The sequence below is a fragment of the Thalassophryne amazonica genome, chromosome 14 (assembly GCF_902500255.1).
Source record: "Thalassophryne amazonica chromosome 14, fThaAma1.1, whole genome shotgun sequence".
Classification (NCBI taxonomy): Eukaryota; Metazoa; Chordata; class Actinopteri; order Batrachoidiformes; family Batrachoididae; genus Thalassophryne; species Thalassophryne amazonica.
The window spans coordinates 88,506,317-88,533,389 of NC_047116.1; the positions used below are offsets into that span (position 1 = coordinate 88,506,317).

The 27,073-nt window shown below is 41.9% G+C and overlaps 1 protein-coding gene across 1 annotated transcript in view; it reads left to right on the forward strand.

The window, feature by feature from the left end:
• The window catches only part of LOC117524958 (melanophilin-like), a 96,331-nt gene that overhangs the window by 31,526 nt on the left and 37,732 nt on the right, over positions 1 to 27,073 (forward strand). Inside the window, exons 4-8 of the mRNA XM_034186771.1 lie at positions 5,258 to 5,299; positions 8,701 to 8,753; positions 17,572 to 17,664; positions 20,908 to 21,010; positions 22,003 to 22,226. Of these exons, the coding sequence (XP_034042662.1) occupies positions 5,258 to 5,299; positions 8,701 to 8,753; positions 17,572 to 17,664; positions 20,908 to 21,010; positions 22,003 to 22,226 (515 nt within the window). The remainder of the gene's footprint in view (positions 1 to 5,257; positions 5,300 to 8,700; positions 8,754 to 17,571; positions 17,665 to 20,907; positions 21,011 to 22,002; positions 22,227 to 27,073) is intronic.

The window sequence follows — 27,073 nt, forward strand, 5'->3', positions numbered from 1 at the left end:
TGGAAACTAACACTATGTGGATAACAATCCATCTTGGTCTGATTTTGGTGGCAGTGTGTACTGGTAGAAGTTTGGATTGTTGTATCCTTACATTTTTGTGCCAGTTGTGTGACATGAATGTAATCAGCATGCCCGTTCACTCGCTGTGAAGCACCAAGGGAGCTAGCAGCTTAACTTTAATATCCGGTCAAACTGATTTGGACAGTTTCCTTCTCACATATTAGCTCCACTAGGTAATGTTTAGAAAGGTTCATGTTTGCAGTGTGAAAATGGCCTGAGTGAAAGGGTCTGAAGACCACCAAAGCAGTGGAAGCAGTGAAGCAGCGTGACTCCAGTGTTACAAAAATGATCAAATGTCAGGTTTCAAGTCACAGTTACTGCAGGGGCAACATAAAATAATTCAAATCTGCCCCATTCACTTTGTCAGCAGCCATCAGGAAAAACAGCAGGTCAGAAGTGAATCTGCAGAGCTGGAGCTTTCTTTAAGAAATCCCCGATAAATGAAAGGATTTATGGAGAGTAAACGGCGGCATTTTATATTGTATTTTAAAAGTGTGCATCAGCCATTTGAATTCAAATTTGGCATTGTACAACAGATACATTTACCCATATGTGCTCTATGTGTTAAGTGAATACAACACAGAGTGCTTCATGAAGCATTTCTCATATATGGGTGATTCTTTAACTACGGGCACTATTGGCCTTGTAAATGTAATTTCCACCACACCATTGCCTTACAATATAAAGCACCTTGGGGCAACTGTTTGTTGTGATTTTGCGCTATATACATGTGCTCTGATGTCACTGTTTATCTCCATAGAAACTACCCAAACAATCTTTCATACAAACTGTTTAAAGGGACATTACAGTGTTGTGGTGGAAATTACGGCAATTTTGTTTAAAAAATCACAACAGTTGTATGACATTGAATACCCCAATTATGTTTTGATTATTTTACTGATATTTTATTCAGAGATATTTTAAAACATTAGAAAAAATGCTTTTTTTACCATTCATTTTTATCATTGAAGATCAAAAGTCTAGGTGTGGGACAAGCACAAAATGGCAATATTTGCATATAATGATGCTGAAAAAAGGTGAAAAAAGTCATCATAGACTACTAGAACAAATTTCTTAAAACACTTTCATTGTAAAGATAACTATAAAAGTGTGAAATTTCCCCTTTTTTCTGTTTTTCATACAATATGATCAAAGGACATAATAAGTGCCCGTAGTCTAAGAATCACCCATATGTACCGCCTCCTCACACCCTATGACTGCTGGGATATGCTCCAGCCCCCTGTGACCATCACTTGGAGTAAGCGGTTGAAGATGAATAAGTGAGTGATGTACTTGTGCAAATGTCGTGGCTTTGTAATAATGAGGGGTGATGTCACATATATCACTGTGGGCTGTAGCTCCCTCGCTGCAGCCTATTGACAGGCTACCCCCAGGCTGAAACAGGCCATCAGAGCCGAACACACAGTGGGAGATATGACTTTCACATCACTCACGTGAGCTCTGTTCCATATGACGCGGTGTCAGTTCTGGCGCACCATCCACAAGACACGCATGTCGGGCAGGACATGCGCGTGGGCCGGCTGGACATGTGCCAGCACATGTGGACATGAGAAGAACGAATTACTTCTCATTTATGTCATTTCATGACTGTATGTCTGTGACCATGGGTCATCTCCAGCGGAACAGACAGATCATATTTGTATTACACGCTTGATAAGAGGGATTCAATATAAAATGTGGGTTTTTATGGTGTATGGTTTTATTTTTTTTAAATATGTCTATCTCTTTGTTGATTTCAGGCATTTTCCCTGCACTGTTTACAGAACAGTGACGGGCTCAGTGGTAAAGTTTCAGGCTGGCAATCAGTAAAGTGCGGGTATGAATCCTGTGGGTGGTATGTTTTTTAAAAATTATTTATTTATTCCACATCAGCAGCTCGAAAGGCATCATTGCATGCACAAACCCTCGCACCAGGATCGTGCACACGTGCCTGTCGGTGCGATGTTTCGTGGTGCGCTAATTCAAACTGTTTGGCGCTGTTTCGCTGTATTCGGCCAAACTTCGCACTATGTGTGAAGGGGCCTTTAACAATGCCTTGTTTGCAAGAAAACAGGGTCAGTAGGTTCAGAGAACAGAGTGACCTCAAACAATATGACTCAGTTTCCTCTTCGCACAGTATTTACAGTGCTCATGTAAACCAGCAATGATGCAAATTCTCTGAAGGCCCCACAAAGCAGCTCCATCAGCTGAATCAAACACGCTGTGAAAACACAGGTTGAAAAACAAACAAACAAAAAAAAAAAAACAGTCGATTTTCAAGTTTGCATTTGATGAGCACTTGCAGCGTAAACCTGCTGTCAATGGTGGGCTTCCTAGGGACAAAACCAGCCTGCTTTGGTCACTAAGCAGTATGCAGCTGGCACTGAATAATGACCCTTGCAAGAATCTGGCACATTGCAGAGAAGATAGTAACACCCCTGTAGCTTGTAGTTGGGTTTATAACTGGCACTTTGCTTTGACAGATCAGTCCACATTCATGATCACCCAGTTGACCACGGCCAGGTGTTATGTGGGGGTCCTCCATCAACAGTGAGGCGCACGTGCAGAATATCTTCTGATCACTTTTTAATTAATTTTTTTTCCAAAATCGAATAAATAAGATCACTTATATGCCCATTAAGAACTGTTGTGCGGGTATTTCTTGTCTCGTGATGCATAATGTTTACAGGATCTTGACATGTGCAGTTGTAACTTTTCACAGTGATGCACTTTTTGTCTCTTTTGCAGATGATAATGTGTTATCATCAGACTGCCAAATCTGTCAGGAGAATTTAATCTCTTCCATCTTTTCCCTTTTTCCAGCTTTGGCTCTTTACAGTTGGGCCCAGTGCTACATGACTGAACAAGCCTTTGTCCAGGTCTTCATATGTCAGGGTTTTATCCTGAACTGACCTGCTTACACTGCTTTTTGTAAGCACATGTGGTGCATGGAGAGCCTGAGGCCCTCGTTAATGAGCATGATAATGTAAATCGTATTTGCTCTCTCGGTTCAAAGGCTGGTGTAGTGACAGCTCTGATCAAAACCTTTCTAAACATCTCACCGCTCAGCAACTTCACAAGGCATCGGCCACATCCTCCGGCAACACTCAGAGCAAATAAAACAAACCTCAATGAAGCGGAGCACACATCCACTAGGAGACAATCTGAGCCTCATAAAACACACCGGTGAGATCACAGCGTTAGGAGGTCAGTGAATTATGGACATACGGACCCGCTGCCTGATACTGTTTACACTGAATCACCCTGGAGGTTCCTGGGAGGGGCTGCAGAACCAGCTGCTCAGCTGGTTTAGCCCACCGGTTTGTGTCACGTCTCCCATTCTGTGCCTGGATGTGAGTGATCCAGTCCAACTGAAAGGGAGGGACTCAAGTGTTTAAATGAAACCCAGTTCAGCGTAACAAACTGTGGTTAATAAACACAGTTGTAAAAAGGCATGTTAATGTGAGCATTATGTTGGAAATAATCACTTTGTCGTTAAAGGTATGCGCCCCTGTGACCACAAGAAATAAAGCCAACATGCACTAGTGCTCCCACTCACATTCTTTTCCTGTCTTTTCACTCTGTGTTCCATCGTGGTCCACTGGGCCCTCAAAGCTCAGAGGGTGTCATCTACAATTGTGCACTAATGCTCAGTGTTCTTGTTCACACACTGAAATGATTTCTCCGCAACAAATCTACTCATTAGAGTACAGGCCCCAAAACACATTATCTCAGAAGGTTAAACAAAGTAAAAGAAAAAAAAATCCCGGATGGTTCCAGCAATCAACTCACTGCAGTACACCCATAAAAAAAAATAAAAAAAATCAGCACATTGAATCAATAAGAGTGAGTTATTTTGTCCACGTACAGTCAAAAACTTAATCAGCTTGCATGGACATAACCAGGAATTCACTTTGCCAGGGGGGTGGGGTGTCCCCACTGTCCACTATGAATCTCCATCCTCCTGTTTCATGCATCTCCTAACAGTGAAACAACTGCATCAGTTAGTTGTTCAAAACAGCAAATTTTATCAAATCAAATCAAATCAATTTTATTTATATAGCGCCAAATCACAACAAACAGTCGCCCCAAGGCGCTTTATATTGTAAGGCAAAAGCCATACAATAATTACAGAAAAACCCCAACGGTCAAAACGACCCCCTATGAGCAAGCACTTGGTGACAGTGGGAAGGAAAACTCCCTTTTAACAGGAAGAAACCTTTTATGAAAGTATCGTTTTTCTATGTGTCGAGATTTTTGAAAAAGTGAATATTTGTGTGAGCACTTGTTTGTAATGTGTTCCAACCACTTTGAAATAATGATTCAGTTCCTGAATAAACTGTTTTATCTTGTGTTTCAGGACAGCAAATCATTTTCTCCACGTGTTCTTTCATTGGGGGCTCCAAGCAACAGGAAAGTTTTTATTTCTGAAGCCGTTTTTTTTTTTTTTTCGCCATCTTAAAGAAATTAAGTGTATCAAGCAATGAAAACATTCATGGTGTCCTGTTCAAATATGGCGAAAATCCAATGAGTCAGGACAGCAATAGCTTAGTTAGTAGAGCAAGCCGTCTTGTGGACAAAGGGTTGGCGGTTCGAATCCGGCTCCCAACCAGTCCAAAATCTGCATGCTGCTGTTGTGTCCTTGGGCAGGACACTTAACCCGCCTTGCCTGTGTATAAATGAGATGGTGGACGGAGGGTTTGTAGGCGCAGAATGGCAGCCATGCTTCCTTCAGCTTGCCCCAGCTTTGGTTGCCTTGAAAAGTGCTCAATAAATCCAAGTCATTATTATTAAATAGAGTTCAAATTTTGTTGATTCAATACTCTTTTCTGTAAACTAGCAGTTCGTAGAGGTAGTGACAGCAGTATTTACACCCCAATCACACTAGCTGCTGGTCTTTTTGCTCTCTGTCCATCATTCATGTCAACAGGACATCCCAAACAAATAGTGACAGAATCAGATCCAATTCTGTTTCGTATCTTAATCAGAATATTTGTTCAGAGAGGAATGATGTTCACAAAGTCACTGTATTGTAGCAACACATAGCAATATTTTTAATTTCAGTGCAAGTTTTGTTCTCCAAGTGTCCTAGTTTTCATTGTATTGAAAAGCAGAAAGCAAAAATCTGCACTGCATGATGGTGTGCCGAAACGAAACACAACTGAGTTCTCCACATTTCTTCTAATCTGTTTTCCAGATCCCAGTGAATATGACACAGAGAGCATGCCTGAGCTCCACAGTAAGTACACTGACCTGAAAGTATCCTCTGGAGGGTCATTCAGGCAGTTTACATGATGGTGACAAGCAGCTGTGCTGAGATTTTATGCACTTCTCACCACGTTTGGTTCTCACCAGCTCTCTTCAGCCACAGCAGACAAAAAAACGAACCATAAAATATATCTGCAGCACTGTTTATGGAAATATTTATGGAAACTACTGTGAACTCATGTCCAATGAGTTTGTGGTGTGTGAATTTTTCCATGCTTTGGTAATAGCGTAGGGCTAAAACAGCAAAAGGATAGATGAGGGGGTGAGGAAGTTAGTCCATCTCAGCCAGCTTGTGCAGACGATAACTCAGAAACAGTAACTGCTATCATGTTGTAACTCATCTCACTAAAACAAGCACATATAACAAGGATGAAGTGATTAGTTCATGGTGAATTTAGTTGAATCAGACCAATCCAAAAGCAACCTTGTTTTGACTATGTAACATTCCAAAGATGACTTTGTTTTGACTATGTAACATTCCAAAGACGACTTTGTTTTGACTATGTAACATTCCAAGGACGTTTCTGCCCTGCTCCTCATGTTAACATCAGCTAATAAACACAGTTAAGTTAGGTACTTCGGGGAGAAACATGAAGACACTCTGTGGGCAAATATGAGAAATATACAACTAAATGTAAAGTAAAATAAGAATTAAAGAAGTGATAGAAGGTGTGGCTGGGGATGATGTTAAAACTTTCCATTGTTACTACAAATTACTGTTGGCTAATTTGAAACACTGTTTCAAAACACTCTGAAACCTTTGAAACAGTCTCTGTTTCATACATATATTTTTTTTAGACTTCCAGAATAAAGTCATAATATTACGAGAATAAAGTTGTAATATTACGAGAAAAAAAGTCATAATATTACAAGAACAAAGTCATAATATACAACTTTTTTCTTGTAAAATTACAACTTTATTCTCTAAGTCTTCAAATTACAACTTTATTCTCATAATATTATGACTTTATTCTCATAATATTACGACTTTGTTCTCGAAGTCTAAAAAAACAAAAAATTAAATGCAGCCCTAAAACGCTGTTGTAAAATACACAACAGAAAAGGGAAGTAAAACTGGAATTAAAGAATAGATACAACATTTTGTTGGTAATGCAGATTAGAGATGGCTAACTTGAAACACTGTTCCAGACTGTTCTGAACATTTTTTGGAGTCCGCATGAAATGGAAGATACCACACGCTGTGTTGCCACCTTGTGAACACTGACACCTGCTGGTTCAGTATTGTGCATCCATATAAACCTATGAATTTTACATTTAGAGGCTATAGTGAGTGAAATCGTCTGTATGTGTACTCCCATGCGCGATGCTAGTGTTCACCATATCCATAAACTGCAAAGGTAATGACAAATTCATAATAAATCAGAAATTCAAGGTACCTGGGACAATGCAAAATAATGTATCAATACTAAACATCATCATTAATAAGCATTAAAATATTAAAATCATCTCTTTAAATCTTAGTAGCACTAACGTTTACTAACCCAGAGATTATGGTGAATTCAAACACATTCAGTGAGAAGGATGACAAATTACAAATCAGGTCGATTCAACAAGATTCATTTTTAAATTTATTAGTGCTGATTAGAAGATATTTGTGATATTTGTGTTTTTGTGGAGCATGTTTTTGGCTGTCAAAAAAATCTTCCACAAATGTCACGCAGCACCCTCATTTCACCTCATGTCGTGGAGGTTGCAACTGAGCGTGTTGATCCGTCTTGATAAGTGGTGACATCTTCTCTGACATGCGCACAATTAAACCTGCTGCACCGCATTCAGTTTCATTGCTGCAGTATGCTGAAGAAGGACAGTAACGCCAAGTCAGCTAAAAGTGTCATTCCAGTGCTCATCAGCGCGCTTCTGCAGGTGTTCCACCTGCTGCATGTGCCTGATGTTTAGGAAAATGAGCGAGACGAGAGCCGCGTAGAGCCACACATCTGGCTCTGTCAGTCTCCTCCTCCTCTCTGTGCCACTCCATGGCACAGAGCCCAACGAAATATGCAGTCACAAAGTTCTTCTGCTGTGGATTTTGAGGAGCAAACTGGAGCGAACTGAATTGTTCAGCAGCTGATGGATGAATATGGGTGTGTGTGTGGAGACAATTCGCCTCATTCACAATGTAACAGAATGTGCTGTTCCGCACAATAGTGTGGAACAGTGCGCAACAGCGCAGAACATTATTCTTGACGGTGCGTAATTGTTCCTGATAATTCGCCAGCAACACGTGCCATTAATTATAATACGTGGTAACAGGTTGCAGCAGTTCCTGAGGCCTCTGCCTCAAATCATCACATTCGTGATCAGCGGCCAAGAATGTATACTTCGTGGCATTCGTGACTTGTCATCGTTATGTGTAAATGTAGCATTACCGGGCCCAGAACATATGGGCACCTTTAATTCAGAGACAGAAATGGAAATTTCATCTTCACCAACAAAGCTATCACCACCCACCAATCCCGAATTTTAGAGAACTGTTAGGGCGCAACTCAAGCTGCCTCAAAAAAAGACAGCTACGTACTATTACTACTACTACTACTACTACTACTATTTATGTTACTTGCAAAAATGAAGAGATAAAAAGTTCAAAGGAAAAAGCTAGAAAAGTTGGACACCAACCTTTAGCTCACTTGCCAATAATGATGATGCAGCACAAAAGTGTATATCTCCTTAATTACTGCTACTACTACTACTACTACTACTAAAGTGCTCAATAGCCTGTATCACTCTCTGTCAAAGTATATGTGTGCCAAGTTTGACTCCATTCCGAGGTGCTGTTTGGACAGGAGAGTGACACACACACACACAGTAAACAGGTATAGAAAATTAATTAATTAATTAAGTGTCTTTAAGGGCAATTCTGGGCTATATCTTTAATAATCTACATTGCATCTGATAAATAAATTATGAAATTACATTCACTTTGTAATATGACAGTCACACATGACAGTGAGTAAGTCCCTTCGGCTGCTCCCTTGTTTGCACTTGGGGTCGCCACAGCAAATCCAAGGTGGATCTGCATGTTGAATTGGGCACAAGTTTTATGCCGGATGCCCTTCCTGACGCAACTCCACATTACATGGAAAAGTGTGGCAGGGGTGGGATTTGAACCCGGAACCTTCTGAACTGAAACCAAGCGCATTAACCACTTGGCCACCGTAAAACTGGTGTGAAATTATTATAGAATAAAACTTCTATGAGATATTTAACTATTTAGACTGAAATGTCCGACTTTGAATAATGTGATGTTCTGTATGTTTTGTAAATCTGAACATGCACACACTGATTCATTAATTAACTCCCCTGATTTATATGTGTGACATTTTACAGTGTTTTCTCTGCTTTCTGCCCCTACAGGTGAAAGTGATCCAAACAAAACGGAGGCGGCAAACTCAGAACACAACAAAAGGGTACAGTTTTTTGTTTTGTTTTGTTTTGTTTTTTAATCATTTCACTTGATGCGCATCTGATTCATTTGCTTATTTTGTTGTCTGGAAAAAAAATATCATTCCTGTCAGCTTATTAACATTCCATGTCAGCTGTGGGACACTGAAAACACTGTATATGCCAGACCTGTAGGTGGCGCTGTAACGTTCCCACAATAAATAGAGAAGAAGACAATAGAGCGTTCTGCAGCAGGCACCAGAAGCCAGAACTTTTCAAAACGAGGCACCGAGTAAAATAAAGACTTTTAAAATAAAGAGGGTCTGCGCTGGTCCCCTGACATAAACTTATTGTGTGCTGGCACATTGTCCATGTGGATCCACAGGCTATAGATTGACCAATAATACATAAGCATACCAAATGGCAAATGTCAGCTCTCCCCAGTTTGTCTATGATCAAAGCCATACACACGCACACATGCACGTACAGAAAGGCCACTCAACAAAAATATAAACGCAACACTTTTGGTTTTGCTCCCATTTTGTATGAGATGAACTCAAAGATCTAAAACTTTTTCCACATACACAATATCACCATTTCCCTCAAATATTGTTCACAAACCAGTCGAAATCTGTGATAGTGAGCACTTCTCCTTTGCTGAGATAATCCATCCCACCTCACAGGTGTGCCATATCAAGATGCTGATTAGACACCATGATTAGTGCACAGGTGTGCCTTAGACTGCCCACAATAAAAGGCCACTCTGAAAGGTGCAGTTTTATCACACAGCACAATGCCACAGATGTCGCAAGATTTGAGGGAGCGTGCAATTGGCATGCTGACAGCAGGAATGTCAACCAGAGCTGTTGCTCATGTATTGAATGTTCATTTCTCTACCATAAGCCATCTCCAAAGGCGTTTCAGAGAATTTGGCAGTACATCCAACCAGCCTCACAACCGCAGACCACATGTAACCACAACAGCCCAGGACCTCCACATCCAGCATGTTCACCTCCAAGATCGTCTGAGACCAGCCACTCGGACAGCTGCTGAAACAATCGGTTTGCATAACCAAAGAATTTCTGCACAAACTGTCAGAAACCATCTCAGGGAAGCTCATCTGCATGCTCGTCGTCTTCATCGGGGTCTCGACCTGACTCCAGTTCGTCGTCGTAACTGACTTGAGTGGGCAAATGCTCACATTCGTTGGCGTTTGGCACGTTGGAGAGGTGTTCTCTTCACGGATGAATCCCGGTTCACACTGTCCAGGGCAGATGGCAGACAGCATGTGTGGCGTCGTGTGGGTGAGCGGTTTTCTGATGTCAATGTTGTGGATCGAGTGGCCCATGGTGGCGGTGGGGTTATGGTATGGGCAGGCGTCTGTTATGGACGAAGAACACAGGTGCATTTTATTGATGGCATTTTGAATGCACAGAGATACCGTGACGAGATCCTGAGGCCCATTGTTGTGCCATACATCCAAGAACATCACCTCATGTTGCAGCAGGATAATGCACGGCCCCATGTTGCAAGGCTCTGTACACAATTCTTGGAAGCTGAAAATGTCCCAGTTCTTGCATGGCCGGCATACTCACCGGACATGTCACCCATTGAGCATGTTTGGGATGCTCTGGACCGGCGTATACGACAGCGTGTACCAGTTCCTGCCAATATCCAGGAACTTCGCACAGCCATTGAAGAGGAGTGGACCAACATTCCACAGGTCACAATTGACAACCTGATCAACTCTATGCGAAGGAGATGTGTTGCACTGCATGAGGCACATGGTGGTCACACCAGATACTGACTGGTATCCCCCCCCAATAAAACAAAACTGCACCTTTCAGAGTGGCCTTTTATTGTGGACAGTCTAAGGCACACCTGTGCACTAATCATGGTGTCTAATCAGCATCTTGATATGGCACACCTGTGAGGTGGGATGGATTATCTCAGCAAAGGAGAAGTGCTCACTATCACAGATTTAGACTGGTTTGTGAACAATATTTGAGGGAAATGGTGATATTGGGTATGTGGAAAAAGTTTTAGATCTTTGAGTTCATCTCATACAAAATGGGAGCAAAACCAAAAGTGTTGCGTTTATATTTTTGTTGAGTATAGATTTAAAGTGAAGCAGTGTGTTACTGCGTTTCATGTATTTTTAAAAGACACTGTGCTGTGTTGCACTCAGCCTCGCAGGGAAGCCAGCGCAAACCCACTCCTGCCCATTGATTGGCTCAGTAGCAAAAGCTACAGTCCACACACAACCATTCATACAGTTCAAGTGTTTAAAATATTAAAACCATTCACACATTTTAAAAATAAAGTCTTAATCTGACCTGTTATGTTATTTCATTCAGATTCATCATCACAGCCTGATGATAAGATGTTCTTCATTTGGAATATGATGTCTGGGATATACTTTTAAAGAAATATTTTTTAAAAGAAATCCCTCAGTGTTTGTCTGCTCCGGGTGCGTTTCTCAGCCTGAACCAGAGAACTCCTGCACTTTCTCCCGTCAACATCAAGAAAAACAAGCTATTTTAAAAGTTTAACTATATTCCCACTAGCGTTCATCCATCTGATGTATCTTCAGCATTCTGCTTGTGATGTAAATAAAATAAATCCCATTTGAGCCACCAAGACACAAAAAAGCCTAATAATGACACAAATAAATGCAGTATTTTTAAAGAAGTCTGTCGATGTTTGTCTGCTCTGGGTGCATTACTCAGTGTGAAACACAAGACACCGGCACTTTGACCCCCCACCAACAACCAAAATGAATGATAGATGGAAGTGAGCATCACCGGGTCTTCTTCTTCTTCTGTCATGTTTATTGGCAGTTTGTAAACCCAACACAGTCCGTTACCACCACCAACTGTATATGGAGCATTAATGGAATCCTCACCGGGTCATTGTAAAAGGAAATCTTTTCAAGAATAAAAAATAAATAAATAACGTTATTAACCGGTTACCATTATTTTAAATAAACGGTTCTGTTCAGGAACATAAGAAAATATAAAGTTTCTGGTTTTGTTTTCGTTCCTAGCAAAATACCAAAAGTTTCTGATTTTTGTTTTTGTTCCAGGAACCGGTTCAAAGCCTTGCTTAGAATACTAACACTGTCATGGGTTAAACAGCTATACAGTGTTAGCTCATGGGGCAACCTAGGAATTTTCATTGTAAACCCAACCCAATCTCACACCAAGTTCGTGATAGTGTGACGGAGGCCAGCAGGAGTTACTGTATATGTGGTAGTCAATATAGGCCTCACTCCCCCAACAGCCAAAGGATACTCTGGCCACTCAGGCCAGAGCCCAGGTTTTAGCCGACTGGACAGAATGTACACCCCCCCACCCCCACCCCCCCAAAAAAACACAACACAGAAAAGCTGCTACATTGCATCGACAAAAGTGATTTTTTTTTTTCCTAGTTTGTGATATGATACATTTTCGTGACAGTATCATTAAATTATCTGTGGTGATCTGGGGTGGGGAGCATTGTGGTGGTTATATTTGAGGATTAGGGTTAAAAATAGTGACTTAAACTTGACCACATCTTGACATTATCATGAAAAAAAAGTGTGAGACTGCACTGCGTAAAACACTTCTTGTCGCCTCTGAATAGTGAACATGTCATTAGAAGTGTCTGGTGGTATGGAGACATTCACTCATTGCCAACATCACTGCGGCAATCCTTCGGTTTAATTTTTAAGTGATTCTCGGATGGGGTTATGTCTGGGGTCAATCTAGAGACACCTGTGCATGGGTTTGTTTAGGGTGGGAATGCCATTGCACACTGACAAACACATGGTCCTTGACAGATCCTTAGACTGGTCCAATGGCTGGGACATCCAAGACGATCAGGGTCTGAGGACCTGCTGCAGCCTTCATCTACCTTCATAGCTGTTGGGTTACAAGCTGTCACTTCCTCTACTTAATCCGCTGTTGACCACTTCTTGTTTCACCAGAGCCCTGTTAGCCATCTCGCATTCAAGGTTCCTGTTGGGTTTTCATGGTTACTGTAGCAGTCACAGGGCACACAATGTCCTCACCATATTCTGCCACAAGAGGTAATCCTCTACTTGATCTGTTACCCAGGTGTCACGATATGGATGAGGGGTTGGATTGGAGTTAGATTAGAGTGGATGTTGGGGTTGCCATCCCTCCTGAATAGCCAAGCTTCTCACCCTGTCCAGGAGTGTAAGCCTCGATACCTGATGAAGGAATCTCATTTGTATCCAATTGTATCTACTTCATCCATTACCCAAGTGTCATGGCGTGGATGAGGGGTTGGATTGTGACAACCGACAGGATCACTATGGGGTACACAAGTATGTAAGGAAGGTTTTAAATGGACTGCATTTATATAGCGCTTTTCCTCAGACGCTCAAAGCTCTTCACAAATAATGCCTCACATTCACCCTGATTGAGAGTGCTGCCATACTAGGTACTCACTGCACACCGGGAGCAACTAGGGGATTAAGGACCTTGCCCAAGGGCCGTACACTCTGGTCTCAAGCCCAATGCTTTAACCACTAGACACTTTAACCACTAGACCTTCACCTCCCCCTTCTTCCTGTTAAGCGACTTTTATACTACTTTTATACTTTCCACTAAGTCCATAGATGTTGGCTGGTGATGCTCTCTTTGGGGTGCACACAAGTCTATTGTTGATGAGCGGCTTGTTCTTCTGTTTACAACAGGAACAAACCCCTTCAACAAGCATGCACTTATTGGAGAGCAGCATCGCCAAACAGGAAGTAGACTAATGCAAGTCGCTGCCTGGATGATCAGTCATTTTAAAATATTTCTTTAGGTTTACAGAGGTAAACATGCACACATATGGATCCTCTCCATGGTAAAAGACCCTTCTATTGACATTTTGACTTAAACAGTGGCGTTAAGAAGCGGTTTACTTTGAGGCTTACAGCTTGCCCCACAGGCTTGTGTCGTATGGCTGTTTAGTGTGTCTCAGTGTCAGAATTCTTATTCAAAACTGGACCAGTTTATCTTTTTTTTCCACCGGGGTGGAAAAACTGAACCCCAAAACATCTAACAATAAAGTCCAGGTTGAATAAATCCCATTTACCCTTTAAGTTCCTTAATGTTATTTGCTTATTGAGGAAATTAAATCGGCAGCTTTCATGTGCAGGTACTCAACTTTTATTGATTTTGTGGCGAGCAGACTTCCAGCTACACAAATTATAAAATGAGAAGCAGATATCAATGTTCCCAGAGAGCGAAATGTAAGTAGCTCTGATGCTTTTCACAACTAATTCACAAGAACATCTGCAGACTCCCCACCGCTCCTGACTGACTCACTTCAGTTCTGCAGCTCACACGTTAACTTGATTCCTAGTCAGTAATTTCACTAGATCCATCGGAACACAAACTGCGCCGTTCATCTTGATGCACTCAGTTGTGTGTGCGTGTGTTTAAGAAGCGGCCGGTGTGGTGGCGTTCTCTGCAGGGAGCACTGAACTTTGTCAGGCTGACATTGTCCTTCCTGTGCTGAAAAGCCGAAGCGCTTCCTAAACTGGTTTTTGACTGGAATCTCCTCTCAGCCAGTTAACGTCTGCGTTCAGCCGCGGTGGCCTGGTGATTTGTGGGGAAATACCAGGCTGCAGAACACAGCCGCACACATGAAAGAGTCCTGAGACTTTACAAGGGGCACCAATCCCACTGGAATTTGTCATAAATTCAAGACTACGGTTGTTTATGCGCCAGTCTCTGTGTAGCTTTGGAATTGCACTTTGTTTATTTTCAATCACTGGTGCAGCTGTTGAGGAGAAGAAACATTTAAAGACTTTCAGGATCTGTTGGGTTACTGAGATCTTTTTCTTTGTTTCCAGTGTGATTACTGACTCTGAGTCTCGTGTTTAGATTGTTTTTGATTGATGGTGTGCAGCTTCCTGTGCCTCCTGCTGGATGCTCTCTGTGATAGTCTCAGTGATAGTGCCATCTACTGTTCAACGTAGTGTACTGCATGTTCACAAACTGCTGATCCCTGCAGAAAAATGAGTCAAACCAGATCTGAATCATGATGAGTCCACTGTTAGACTGGTGCCAAAATGAGAAAAAGGATTATTTAAAGAAATACAGGCAAATGTGAGGTAAAAGTTGGCAAATGGTCTTACTTTGTCAATTTGGGTGTGCTGATTCCAAATCTGCCATTTTCCAAACTGCATCTGTCCTCTGGTGGGCTTAAGAGGTCATTGAACTTTGTACCTGTTGACCCCGGCTGAAAATCCCACTTTGAGTATGAATTATAAATCTGAGCTCATTCAAAATTCACAAATTGCTTACACCAGCTTTCCAGGATGTGCTATTATCCAACATGCTGGCAAAAATAACTAAATAATAAATAACAGCTTGACAGATTTTCACCAAACTTGGGGGGAATATTACTTTTGGGAGTTATTTACAGATGATTAACCTTTGGAGAGGATTGGACAAAGTTTAAGGTCAATAAAAAGTGCAAAAACATTTTCTGCTATATCTCCATGACCAGTACGGCTAGATAAATGACCTAAAGTTTATTCTGGTCAGCAAAATCCTTGTCATTTATTAGATATATATATCCCAGTGTGAAATGTTATCAACAGCAGCTTCTCTTGTCAGTTTGTGATGCTGATGTTGGCTCTTTGTGTCAGTGTGTGGAGTTTATGTTTTCTACTTTAGTCTAATTTGTTAGTTTTTTGTACATCTGAAACATCACAGGATGCACCTCTGAGAATGTAGACTTTAAAAGGTTTTGGAGAGAAGAATCCCAGACCACTGGGGCCTCATGTACAAAGCGTGCTTACGCACAAAAACGTGGCATACGCCCATCTCCATGCCAACGTTTAGATGTATCAAAAGTGAAATGACTGTGGAAATGCGCGGCACGTCACGCAAAAATCCTGGCCGGTGTACACACATTTCTACAGCAACGACTGTTCCACTGCTGACACATAGAGGTGAGGCCAGGACACTGTTAATATTGTAAAAACAAGAAGACATCAGAGTGATGTAGAGACACACTGATGGGCATTTAACACACCTACATGTTTACAGTTACGAGGGGTGGACATAAAAGCACACGCAAAGTGATACGTAAAATGGCGTTGTTAGAGGACCTTACAAATGGTGCAATCTGACGTGGGTGTGTATTCAGGGAACGAGAGGATTTATTTGCAAATGACGATAACTGGCTCATAAGCCAATTTCGATTACCAAGGCCACTGTCACTGGAGTTGCGCGCAGAACTGCAGTCAGCCCAGAGTGCAATACGGCGAGGAGCCAGGAGTTGTCTGTGCCCGCACAGGTGCAGCCCACGCTGGGCATCCTGGCAACAGCAGCATTCCAACAGTAGCTGGCCAATCGGTCAGGAGTGTTCCAGTCAACCTTGAGCCGCACCATGTCAGCTGTGTGCAACGCAATCATTCGAATGTCATCCAGATACATCACATTCCAACATTAAAGCACCATTTACAGTGAGCTGTAAATGTAATCCAATGTAATCGTAGTTATTAACTGCACACATATTGCAAACATTTTCATTCCATCACTGTTCAAATCACATATGATGCACAAATGCATCTAACTAACATCATTGCTAGGTGACCTGGTTCAAGGCATGACTCATTCATCCTGACTAACAGTGTGGTTGGGGCAATCCAGTCCAGTCCATTTTTTCATGCCCCTGTCATGAAATGAGTGACATTTTGTGACACATTTTTTTTTTTTTTACTATTTCTAATTCTAACCCCTTCTCCTAACCATAACCATAACATAACTGTCTCCCTTCCCCTAACCCTAACCATAACCGCCCCTCAGTACCCAGATGGGAGGGGGGCATGTCACCCCACATGTTGTGCTCCTGTCTGGCACGTGTGGGATTAGTACATAGTTTATTCACGTAATGGTTCCGAATGAAACCAGCGTGGGCACATTTGGGCATGTGCACATTCAAATGTTGTTATTATTATTATTATTATTATTATTATTATTATTATTATTATTATTATTATTATTATTATTTTATTTGTTTCTTGATGGTGAAACTGGAGCTTCTTAACAGGCCCCTGATTGTCTCCCTGTGTTCAGTATTTGTCAATAAACATGTCTGTAAAGTTGTGAATGTCACACTGTTGGCCACAGCTCCCCTCACTGTTTTAAAGTCAGTGTGTGTGCGCTGCTCTGAGCCCACAGCATTTATGGCCTCAAACACACACGCTCGTGCACTCCCACTAACTCTTTTATGGTTTCATGTTTAATCCGTTTGACAGGGTACCAAATAAACTATCCCTGCATGTCTCGTCATTTCCAGTCATCTGTAGCACACAATGAGTATAATTGTTTTTCTGTGTTCATGTTGACTGATCAGATGGAGGGGGATTCCCAGCTCCCAGGGCCTATTTACATGGATATGAATATTTAAATAGGGCGTGGAAAGGAAGGAGCTTAATGCGTGTGCATGTGCACTCAATTCCACGTTCAGTGGGATGTACAAATGGAACATACTTGGATCCATGCATATGCACACTTTGATACATCTGAAGTTTGTTGTGCTTTCACCAATTTCAGGGTTTTGGTGTACACCACGTTTCAGTAGGAAATCCATGCAAGTCTTTGTACATGAGGCTCCTGTCTTTAGGTCTTACTGACATAACGGGACAGAGTGCCTTAAACCCTCATGTAACACTTTTTCAGTCTTGTCTGTTTGGCCACAGAATGCTCAGGGTTTTTTCTTACCCTACTTTCATCAGACATCTTTTCTTTTTGCTTGATGTTCATATCCTTTCTTCTCCCTTCATAATCTCCTTTCTGTTGGTGATGGTGTTTCCCTTTCTGCTCTCCAAAGATGAAAAAGAAAAAACGGCGCCTAACTGTCCACCCTTTTGATTTTGATCTGGACTCTGACTACTCCATGGACTCCAGAGGGCAGTCTTTTCAGGTAGAAGCTGAACATAACAATGCTGCTCTCAAATCAACTTCATCCTAATCTGCACATCTTTATGCAAGGGGGTTCCACTGTCTTTCTGAAGCCTGTCACTGTCTTATTGATGTACTGGCACATTTACACCCATCACTACATGATAGAAAGTTGTGCCTTGATTTCAATTAATGTGGTGTGTTACAATGAAGTAGAAAGAACACAGTATTGGGTTTGAGTTTATACCTGTTTTTTTAGATGATAATGTATTCAAATAAAGTCCTACCTGTTTCCTATGTAGGTAAGGAAGGAAAAATTAAGAGATTCCCCGAGGAAGTCATTGAAGCCCAATCAAGAACAAGGGCAACACCTACCCTATCCTGCATGGTTGAGGCCAAGATTGAAATGTGCAAAATCTAAAGATGTTATAATTTATGGTTGCAAGTTTGATCACAGCTCATGATGGCCTTGTGGAGTTTTCACATGCAGTTGGTTTCAGAAACTGAGAAACTCTTAGAATCAAAATACACCCAATGATGAGCACCATGTTTCACATTGAAAGTTGAAGTCAAGATATCTCAATTCTTCAGAGGCTCACCCCCCCCCCCCCCCCCCCCCACCCCCGGTGACCACCATTTGAAATGAAAATCTGTGTATTTTGTGGCACAAAACTATCATTGAGTATGATAATGTCTAGTCAAAATGTTAACCGGCAATTTTCTTGCTTTATTTAATGAGATTCTTGGAGAGACCCTGGAAATTCTTTTGGATTTCTGTCTCTATCCTCCTCCAACATCTTTCTCCTCAGGTTCAATCTGAAGCAATCAGCTGTCACAAGAAAATGCTTCATATTACTATGTAGATAAATAAACCTTGTTTGAAAATCAGCATTATTTAACTGTTACTATCTACCAGATATGAGTGGATCATTACTCAGGTATTAGTCCAAATCCATGCTTCCCAGTCTGCCATGAGTTTTCCAGATGATCTGTTTCATGTCTGTCTCCCAGCTTGAACACATCACATCAGAGTTACACGTCCTTGCAAACACAAACTCCATGAATATGCTCCTTTCTCTTTCTTCCGCCTGCTGGTACATTTTGCAGACTCCAATAATCTGATTACCATGGCCTTCTGGAATCTGTCAAGAAATCCTGTCAAGGTTTTGAGCTCGAAGAATCTGTTTGATTGGAGTTTGTTTGTCAGGAGTTTGATGGGGTGGCGACCTTTGTGCTGCTGGAACAGGAGTCTGTCAAGCAAAATAAGTTAATGCCAATATTTCAAAATACCAATGCTATCAGCACCCACTAAATTTTCCTTTGACCTTGACTTTGACTGTGTCTGCAAACCTCACCTGTTCACTTCCACAATTTTGCACACACTTTGGGAAATCCAGACCAAGTCCGCGACCATTTATGGATTCCTACAAGTACCTCAGGCTGTAACTGGACAGCAAACTGGACTGGACAACCCACACCAACCACCTGCACAGGAAGGGACAGAGCAGGCTGTACTTTCTGAGGAGGGTGCGGTCGTTTAACATCTGCAGGAAACTCCTGTGGATGTTCTACCAGTCCGTAGTAGCCAGCGTGGTGTGCTGGGAGGGGCAGCACATCCAAGAAGGACACATCCAGGCTGGACAAACTGATCAGGCGGGCTTGGCTCTGTGATTGGCATGAAGCTGGATTCTCTGGTGATGGTGGCAGAGAAGAGAACACTGGACAAACTGCTGGACATTATGGATGATGACAGTCACCCTCTGATCACCGTCATCAGCAACCAGAGGAGCCTCCTCAGCCACAGACTGCTCCTTCCCAAGTGCAGGACCAACAGACTGAAAAACTCCTTTGTCTCTCAGGCCATCAGACTGTACAACTCCTCACTCAGGGGGAGGAGGAGTAACAGGAAGACAGAGGACAGGAATGAGAGGAGCAGTAATAGCCAGTAAACCAGTATTAATACAATAACATGATGTTGTCGTGTGGTATGCATTTTCTGAGTCCCTCCGTTCATGGCCAGTCGCCCAAAATGACAGATATTCGCCTGAGTTAGACGAGCAATACACACACTTCTCGCCTTTTTATGTTTTCCTCTGGGGACAGTTCTTGGGCTGCATGCTATGATGTCATTTGTTTACGCACAGCTGGTGGGTCTAGCCAGGTAGCATCGACGTAAATCTACAATACTGGCCTAGCAATGCCTCGGTAAAGTGATAATAATGATCAGTATGTCTGGTATTTATATTTGTATATTTATATTTGCAAGCTGTTTTTCTTTTTTACTTTCACTTTCGATACTCTGTGTGCTTCTTACCCTGTGTGCTGCAATACAATGCTGCTGGAACCTCAATTTCCCTGAGGGACCCTTCCCAAGGGATCAGTAAAGTTCTATCCAATGTAATCACTTGATTGGGCAAATCACAAATTGCATATTCATGGAAACATGCATAAAATGGACAATCCAAGCTATTTGGTAAAGATGCAGTCTTCACTGTGCTCTGTTTATAAATCAGCAGGCATTTTTTTCTGCTATTGCAATTGCGATGGTGTTTGCACACATTTTAACACATGCAAACCTTTAATAACTCAGACACTTATCTGTACTGTCCCACTCCATCCATCTGTAAATAGGCATTGGCCTTAGCTGTCTGCATCGCACTGACTTCCCTTCCAGGGGAATCATAGATTCTGTTCTGCTTCATGCTATACAATACAAAGATAAGCATCAGCACCTACGTCCCTCAAGGCCGATACAGGATGGAAAATTACTACCATATATTGTAGATCTCAGTGAATATATTCAGACCATTCTGCAGCTGTAGGCATTCTGTCCTCCTGCTATGGCTGCCAAACACACGCTGCAGACACAGAGTCTGGCTCCATTTATACCCCAGTGCAACTTACAGTGCATCCAGAAAGTATTCAGAGCGCTTCACTTTTTCCACCTTTTGTTATGTTACAACCTTATTCCAAAATCAACTAAATAATGTTTTTCCCTCAAAATTCTACTCACAACACCCCATAATGACAACATGAAAAGTTTATTTTATCTTTTGCAAATTTATAGAAAATAAAAAACTAAGAAATCACATATACATATCGTGCATAAGTATTCACACTCTTTGCTCAAACTGGTTCCATCAGCTGCTTGTCTGATAACGTAAAAGATGCTGATCTGAAAAAAAAAAAAGTGTGTTTTCTGAAGTTCACTTTCTTAATGAGCAAGTTGTCATCTGTCAACAATATTGTTGTTGCTCATTTTCAGGATGCCTGCTCCCTGGACATCATGGATGGAGGTGTGAGGGAGTCAGCAATCGCTGCAGCAGATGACTCTGTTTTCCACGGGATTTTGGAAGATCAGCACAAAGGTTAGAAAGCAGTTGGCCTGTTTTCCAGTTCTTGGTGTTTTAATGCTTGTTTTTGTTATTTCAAGTAAACACTCTTTCTGCTTCAAAGTAAATGTTTTTGGCATTGTTGGATCACTACCTAACCGAGTAATCACAATTTAGCAAACCTCACATCGGTTGTTGTGGGAGTTTGTATCCATTGTTCAGTGTTCTTTTTTATACGGTTTGATAGATTTTGGACATCACCTCCTCTTATGCTTTGTTTTTGCGACTTAATCCAGGGTTTTCATGTATCCCATAATCCCTTGTGCGCCAGAGAGTCGCTGCAGTCAAAACAACATAGAGAATCCACATGATGACAATTGTCAATGAATATTATACTACAAAAATGGAATTTTTTTTAATGCTTTTCGTCACGTTAATAAGAGACTGCATGCATGATACCCTGAAAAACTTAATCTGCGTGGAATTTAATAAACGGAAACCTAATTTCTATATTAGTCTGGAAGAAAAAGGACAAACAGTGTTGTAAAGAACAATAATCAAGACGTTAAAGAGCAAACTTCACTTTTCCCCAGAACGACATGATCAGGAAGCGATTGTAGCTCACAGCAGCTCCCACTGAAAATAACGGAGAGACAGCCTGTGATTCTCGCATGTTTACATAAAATAAACGCAATGACAACATCTAAAAACCCAGAGAATATATTCAGGAGAGTTTTTGGCACAATATAAAAATAGTTTTATATTGAGATGTTAATGGTGTTGTCTGTATGCAGTGGTTAAAATGCAGCGTGATCAGAGCGTCTCAATGCAGTTCTCAATGTTACTGAGATCTCGCAGCGTGGCGACCTCTCCGAGGTTTTGCGGGATTTGAAACCTGAAAAGGCTGGATGTACCACTTCCTAAAATTTATTTAAAAATGTCCCATTATAAATGATATTTGTAATCACAGATTCTTAAAAAACACATCTCAAAAGTTAAATGCTACTTTTTGTGTTATATTTTTCCAGACAACCTTCAGTACTCAGACAACCGGACAGTTCCATTTCCTTACTCCCTTTCTCAACTCAGTCAGTCGTCGTATGGGAGCGGAAGCGTTGGAGGCCACAATAGTGGCCCTGATGACTCTGAGGTGGAGGACTACTCCCAGCATTACCCACCTCATCACTTCTATCAGGGATCCTGCAGCCACACTTCACAGGAGAGCCTGAATTCATTGGTCTCATCTTCGCAGGTTTTTATGACATATTAGTCAGATCTGGGCTGGGAACATGCGTTGGTGTCATGCACTGCTGCACCCCCAGATGACAGAACTGTCTTCGATCCTAGATGACAACAATCCAGGCAGCTAGGTGCAATGTGAGCATCCCCTTGGCTTTCTGCAGCTACTGGGGTACCTGCATGAAGTTTAATGCTCAGAGGAACCTGCCCCATGGCCAAAATGTCATAGCTGATGTTCTGTCACAATGCAAGCAGTACTCCTTATCTGAGTCCCCCGAAGCAACTCTTACACTGAAAAAAATGATACTTTGGATCAACTTAAAAAAACTGATGTAATTTGTTACAGCTAATTTTTTTAGTTTCTTACAATGTATATTTATGATTTTAGTGATTCCAGCAGATTTAAACTGGAAACCACAATTTTCCATTAAACCGATGTAAATAAGTACTTTGAATGAAGTGCACTGTGTTTCACTTTTTTCAGTGTAGGCTACTATCTCACTGATGCACGACTAGTGGAAAAGAGGTGGAGACACAAAATCGTGTGAAAACAGGTGAAAAGGTGATAACTTTCTCATGTGGAATCTCACTGAGCTGGTCCTCTTGACATGTGCGCGCATGACAGCCGACTGTCCGCTGGATGCCGTCCAGAGTGGTGGTAAAAATTACGGCCACAAATCTCGAGCAGTCCACACAAATACCGCACAGCACACACATGACAGTCAAGCGGCACTGGCGCAATCTTGGCAGGCGCAAGGATTTGCACATGAATACCACACGGCACTCTCACAGATATTGAGCGCCCCTGGCATGAATGAAATTATGACATATTTGCGCACACAGCACTTACATGATATCCACTGAGCTGAATCTCTCAAGTTCCATTGACGTCCTGACAGACAATCAAAATAAAAACAGTAAATCCAGATCAACTCACCCACGTTCCCCCCACAGGTGAAGTCTGCTGTCCCTGTGTGCACGAGGGCTGCTGCGGCTGGCAGCATTAGACTGCAGTTCTCAGAAAAATAAATAAATAAAAAGAGAAAATGTGGTTCATGCACTTCCCTGTGGCCAGGCAGGATGTGTAAAGTGTGGCAGGACAGGACGCACGGGCATGATGATCCTAAATAAAAGAATGAAGCCACAGCGCTGGCATCATCTGTCCAGCATTTAATTTAATTTCCACTTCTTTCCTTAGATAAATAAATAAACACAATGAATCCAGTTTGTGCAGCTTGTGCATCCAGCCCAGCATGCACATGCACGCTGGGTGGGTGCCGGCCAGCTGCAGAGCCATGTGGCTGGAGGCTGCTGGAGTGTTCAGTCACTTCCAGAAGTCCTGTTCCTCTTCGATCATATAAAAAGAAAAGTGTGTGTAAACCTCTCACATGTTGTCTCACATGTTGTGCACGTCCTGAGTTGGTGAGGGGTACAAGGTGCCTTCCTGACAATTTGGCGAGGGAGTTCAATGTGTTTTTTCAAAAATCAAGTAATGCATGGGCATTGCCCCTCAAATGAGGCAAGGGGACAGTGAACGGTTGCAAACCTCGCGCCGAACTGCACAAATTTTCTCGTGGATGCCATTCGCAGGCTGTCGCAACCCAGTAAGATACTAGCCTTAGTTTCACACAGTCATTGCAGCAGTACTGAAGGATCCTCTAAAGAGATCTAATACCAAAGGCATGAAATCACATACTGTCTTCCATACAGGAAGACAGTAGTCACCAAGACCCAAAAGACTTGCACCTTCATTCCCTTACAAATCTTTTAACATCACCAGACACATCTGTCAGGCAACTTTATGACTCCATAAACTCTTCTGAGGTGTCGCTTGACCTCAAAGAAACATGAATGTCACTGTGGAGGTCAATGAACGTCTCTACACTTTCAACACGTTCACCTCATACAGATACACTTCCGATGGCTGAGTCTAGGAAGTCACATAAGTCCTGGATTTGAGACTTTTTTTCTAGGTCAAATCTAAGCCTAGACGCTCTGACTCCTCACTCAGCTTTTAAGTACTGCAGTCAGGTACAAAGATCACAGCATCAACCATGAAGCCAAGGTCAGCAGAGCTTTCCTCACCAAAAAAAGGCATGTAAGGTGCTGGTATTCATATATTGTCAATTTGGGTGCCTTATCATTGTTTTTTAAATTTTTCAACTTTTATGGTCTTCATGATGGGGAAACTCTTTCCAGACTTATCAAGACCTCTGGGGTTTGCTGTCTGCTAAACAGTTATCTATTCTACAGTTGAAGACTTTTCACCTGAGATTGTCACACATCCACTTTACAAATAAGAAAATAGACTTTCATTGTGTTCTACTTTATAAAACAATGCATCCCCACTGTACTTGAGATTTTAAGCACTCTGCATTATCTTTCATGTGGAAAAAGCAGTGCACACTGCAATGTAAGTGTTATTGGTAGTGTAGAACCTGTCATGATTGGGTCTGTGGGATTTATTGTGTTGGTTGTGTATTTTCTTTCTGTCACTTTTTGTGCTTGGGTTTTGGTGGAGGGATTTATCTTGTCTAGTGCTTGGTGTTGGGCTTGTCTCTCTCTTCCTACCTTCCTGTTGGCCACACCCCCTCAAGCAAAGGAAACAACCACAATTAAATTACGTGGTATTGGTATGGCAGACCCATTTATAGGAGACAAACTGAACCATTGTTGGTGATAATCAGGGGTTCTGATTGGTCCATCGCCATTCATGTTCCTGGCTCAGCTGGGCAGTACAGCAGGTTCCTCTCTAAGGGCTGTGCCATCATTTCCCATGACTGTTGTGAGGTGTTTTGATGCCTTTGTACGCACCTCAAAGGTCACCTGATCACAAATGGTGTGCCACCTGTTCAGAGTCCTTTACCAAAGATCTTGTTGAGTTTCAGTGCTATAACATTCCCTTTACTCAGCTTTGTACACATCCCAGAATTCCCACCAAGCCTTCCACTGCAACTCCTTTGGATGATTCTCAGAGCACTTGCAGACATGAAATATCTTATCCTGTCAACATGAGCCACTCCAGTGCAATTCTCTTGCAGCTTTCAAGGTCTTGTAATAAAAGAACTGCCAGATTCCATGTGGGTCATATGTTGTGTCCATATTTGCAAGTCCTCCACTGTGATTGCATGCACACTCCCACGAAACAGTCTGGTCTGGAAGACTACAAACCTTGCAGTTCTGCCTGCCTTTTTTTCAAGCACATGCTCAATGTCCTGAGCTACACCACCAATATTACCATGTCCAGAACCCGTAACTTGTATCTGGCAATACTGTAAGAAGCCAGTCCACCACAGGATCTACCACTCCCTCTAAGAGTAGGTGTGCCCACCTACTGCCAGTTGGCTGCTTCCACAGATGTGCACATCTGTAGATCTCAAGAAGTGCTGCCATGCAATAACAATAGAAGGTGGTCATCATTGCTGACAAGTATAGACCTGGACATCAGCGTGCAGTGGAGGAACTCTCAGAACTGCAACAGATGCCACCCTCCAAAGACAAGGCCCTTGAAACCCTGGTGGTTTTTTCTTTTCCAGAGTTGAAGGTCCAAATGGTTTCCCCCATCCGCTTCATAAAGCATGCTGCCCTCCACCAGAAGGGAGAACTTAAACTTTTGTTCCTCTGTATTTGAGTGTGCTCTATGAGAGTATGACTTGATTTCATTCAAACACTGCCTTCACACTCAAACAGCCCCTGCTTGTGCTTCCGTTCTTCTCCTCACACTAAGAGTGCTTCAGTGCGCTCATCAAACTTCAGCTTATGGATTTCTGCTCTGCTGGCAGATGTTTTGTGTAACAATCCTATCAAAATTCCCCAACCAGTAGCACGCTAGGTGTAGTTTTGACAGAAGACATGACCCCAGAGCTACTTGGAGTCTGGAAACAAAGGTTCTTCTAGTCTATTGGAGGGCCAATCCCGCCACCGACAAACTCACAAAAAAGGAGTTATCTGCATCCTGGAGGACCACCTAGAGTCCTGGATGTAGATTATGGTCACACTGAGGAGCTTTAAAGGACAATTTCATAATCAGTTCCGCCATTTTATAAGCTTGATTTTACCTCATATAGTGACTATAACTGTTTATTTGTGGATTTATATTTGAAAAGAACATCCATTAGGATCTGTTTTTGGCCTTTGATGTTTTCTGCCCTTCTTGGAGTTGTGTATCAGCTGCAAGCATGTAAACAAATAAGCTAATCACTTTGACAGAGTGATGAAGCAGCTGCAGATCAGAGGGGTCGTACACACATGACATCAGTGTCTATTCATGTGTCAGCTTACGTCTCAGCCTCTGGAAAGAATCACAACACCTGTTGGTGCAAAATTTTGTTTTTGCAGAGTCGATACAAATGGACTTTTCATTATTAGCCTGGTCATATTCCAATATCAATCGCCCTGATGACACAGTCAGTATTACCATCAATCCATAAGATGTCTTGTAAATCACTGTAGAGGTGTTATCTGGTTATAAAACCTGCATTTTTAGATTTTGAATTGTTTATTTCTGGGTATGAAAACCATATTACATTTAAAAGGAAAAAACCTGTTTCACGGCGTTTTCCACCATTTTGGTTTATGTTGTTCAAGCGAGCTGCCAGTTGACATCATGCTGCCTTTCTATACTCTTACTGGCTATTGAAATGTTCTTCCCAGCATCCCTCTTGCGGATTGGGGGAAGCCCCCACATGATCTGATGTCACTACCAAATGTAGGTCATGGCGTCTGATCGCTTGAAATTCTTCCCTTCAGGGGGAGAAATTCTAGATAGTTTTAAAAAAGCATGAATTTTGATCATATTGGCAATATCATATTATGACTCCTTTATTTAAATGCTAAGGAATGAAATTATAGTGGCTTGGT